Raw genomic sequence first — 2,722 nt, 5'->3', positions numbered from 1 at the left:
CTATTGGGTTGTTTTGACCCAGCAGTTGGGTTGTTTTGAACCAGCTGTTGGGTTGTTTTGAACCAGCTGTTGGGTTGTTTTGAACCAGCTGTTGGGTTGTTTTGAACCAGCTGTTGGGTTGTTTTGAACCAGCTGTTGGGTTGTTTTGAACCAGCTGTTGGGTTGTTTTGAACCAGCTGTTGGGTTGTTTTGACCCAGCTGTTGGGTTGTTTTGACTCAGCTATTGGGTTGTTTTGACCCAGCGGTTGGGTTGTTTTGAACCCAACCGCTGGGTCAAAACAACCCAATAGCTGGGTTTGTCCCTTTTTAACCCAGCATTTTTTAGAGTGTATAATACTTAAAGTGCAGTTCATAAATTATTCTAAAATTCATACAAAAGCAAGAGTGCAGTTTGATTTAAAAATCTCAAATTCTAACATGACTGTTGTTCACACTGAAATGACACATAAAAATCGGATACGTAACATATTTCCATTTATATCAAAATTGAAATGTCAGATTCAATATTGTTTTTCAAATTTGATTCACATTCAGCTGCAGTGTGAACATCAGCCAGACTGATGAACGTAGACTTTTATCATTAATAATGCCCACAACGTTTGAAAAGAGCCGAGATCCAGTTTACATTGAAATACAACAGCGCAATGAGATAAGATCCTACTGGTTTGATAAAGCGAGCCATCTGAAATGCATATGGTTCAGTGCTAAAACTAAATGTATTTCATTGTATGATGTTACGTAGCAAGAAGCAGACAGCTAGTCCGGGGCACTACAAATGTTCTTTGAGATGATAATACTTTCAGAAGGAACAATAAACCTTTTTTAGTTTAGCTTATAGCATGAATTTCTCAGCAGTCTATCCTTAGATTTGTGCCTTGCATCTGCTAGTGATATAAATGAATATATTGTATTGCTTCGGTTTGCTTTGTTTTTCAGAGAAAAGCTTAAATCAAGCTGATGAACTGAAGATTATGGTGCGAAAGGGCTTGTTGGAGTCTGAGTTTCTTAATATATGAAATATTACATTCTATTGTCATGGTCAAAACCTGTGAACACCTGAAAATGCTCATTTCTAAGCGATATTGCTACTGTTTCTGTGCCATTTACATGAGCATTTTTTAAATTGTGGAACAATTAGCCGCCCATTTTTTATCTTTAAAGAAATAAAAATGCAAACCAAAAATGTGAAACATTGTGGTCCCAAAAAGTGTTTAAAAAAATATCTGAATGCCATTGCATTAGATGACAAAATATCAAACCAAACTTCAGCACACTTTTCAAGCCAATCATTGTTCAAGTTTTCATTCAAGTTTGTCATTAGTGAAACATGTTCATAGTTGATGCAATCAAATATTACAACAATCACACATTTAAGGTTTAGGGCTGCTGTACATCTGTCATGTACGTTCTCATTTTGGACTTTTATGTTGAAGTTTTGGTTTAGTTTCCTGTTCTTATCTTGTAGTCTTTGTAGTTTCTTTGATTATTTCAGTGTTACCATTTCCTGTGTTTGGTTCTTGATTCCTTGGTTACTTGTGCTCTCCTTTGTTTCCATGGTTTCTGATTTAGTCACATGAGTGTCATTTATTCTAAAACTTCAAAATAAAAGTCAAAAATGGGGAATGTGTGACAAAAAACGCACATTCACTGTATTAGCAAAGATTTTAGTTGGTGAGCTAGTGTAAACCATCTTAAGTAAATATTTTCATATATCCTGTACCATTGTTTGAATATATTAGTTATGCATGTAAAAACCACAGAATACTAATTTTTATAAAAACAATCAAATATATATGCATATGAAATTGACAATGCATGTTTTCTTTTATTTATTATTAACAAAATAAGGTGTTTGCAAACTTTTGACCATGACTGTACATATGCAACTCATTTAAAATCTTAATAAAAAACAGAACTACAGTAAAAACAAAATAACTAAAAAAAGAACGGACAGAGATATAAATCAAACTAGTTTCTAATAATACTTTGTAATGTTTTCTAACCGGAGAGAATGTCTCACTGGTGTCTCGTTGTTCTGAGTGCTGTTTTCAGCACTTAAGACCACTTTAGTGTCTTGTGGAAGCACACATGCTTTCTGAGTGAATGCCTTTCACTCTCCTATTATCTGCTAGCAGAGACCGAGCTTATAGTTTTGAACAAAATAGTTCTATGACTTATGCAATAAATATGAATGTTTCCTAAGGTCCTGAATTCGAGGCTCCTCAAGGTGGTGAATACTGACATCACCGCCACATGTCTGCCCTGATCGCTCACCCACTGATGATGTCATCTGTCCCGTCAGTGGACGTCTTCCTCAGCCTTTCATATGTTCATCTGAGAAAGAGGGAGAGAGAATGGAAGAAGTGGTGCGAGATTAGTCACAAAAAATTAAAGGATATGCTGAATTTACATTTATCTACTAGTACAGCACAGTCATTTGTTGGTTAACAAATGCAAAAACTTTTCCAGCCACCAGAGGATGCCAGACAATATAATTTGACTCGGCATGAACTGAACCAGTGGAAAAACTGACTCCAGCTCTGACGGGAAAAGGCAAAAGTTTGAGTAGAGGACAGTAGAAAACCCAAACAGATTCTCACATTTGTCACTGTATTCATCCGTGCAGCACCAAACAAACACAATTAACCCTCTATGGACCACATTATGTAAAAAAAAATGTTAAAACTGAAAAAATAAAAAAATAAATAACAAATTATATATA

At 35.2% G+C, this 2,722-nt stretch overlaps 1 protein-coding gene across 1 annotated transcript in view; it reads right to left on the bottom strand.

The window, feature by feature from the left end:
- Positions 1-1,889: 1,889 nt before the first annotated feature.
- Positions 1,890-2,722, bottom strand: part of relt (RELT TNF receptor) — a 33,716-nt gene continuing 32,883 nt past the window's right edge. Inside the window, exon 12 of the mRNA XM_016450066.1 lies at positions 1,890-2,334. Coding sequence (XP_016305552.1) covers positions 2,323-2,334 — 12 coding nt within the window. The 3' untranslated portion in view covers positions 1,890-2,322. The remainder of the gene's footprint in view (positions 2,335-2,722) is intronic.

The sequence above is a fragment of the Sinocyclocheilus anshuiensis genome, unplaced genomic scaffold, assembly GCF_001515605.1.
Source record: "Sinocyclocheilus anshuiensis isolate Anshui unplaced genomic scaffold, SAMN03320099.WGS_v1.1 scaffold948, whole genome shotgun sequence".
Taxonomy (NCBI): Eukaryota; Metazoa; Chordata; class Actinopteri; order Cypriniformes; family Cyprinidae; genus Sinocyclocheilus; species Sinocyclocheilus anshuiensis.
This window is presented reverse-complemented; position numbering and strand designations above follow the sequence as displayed.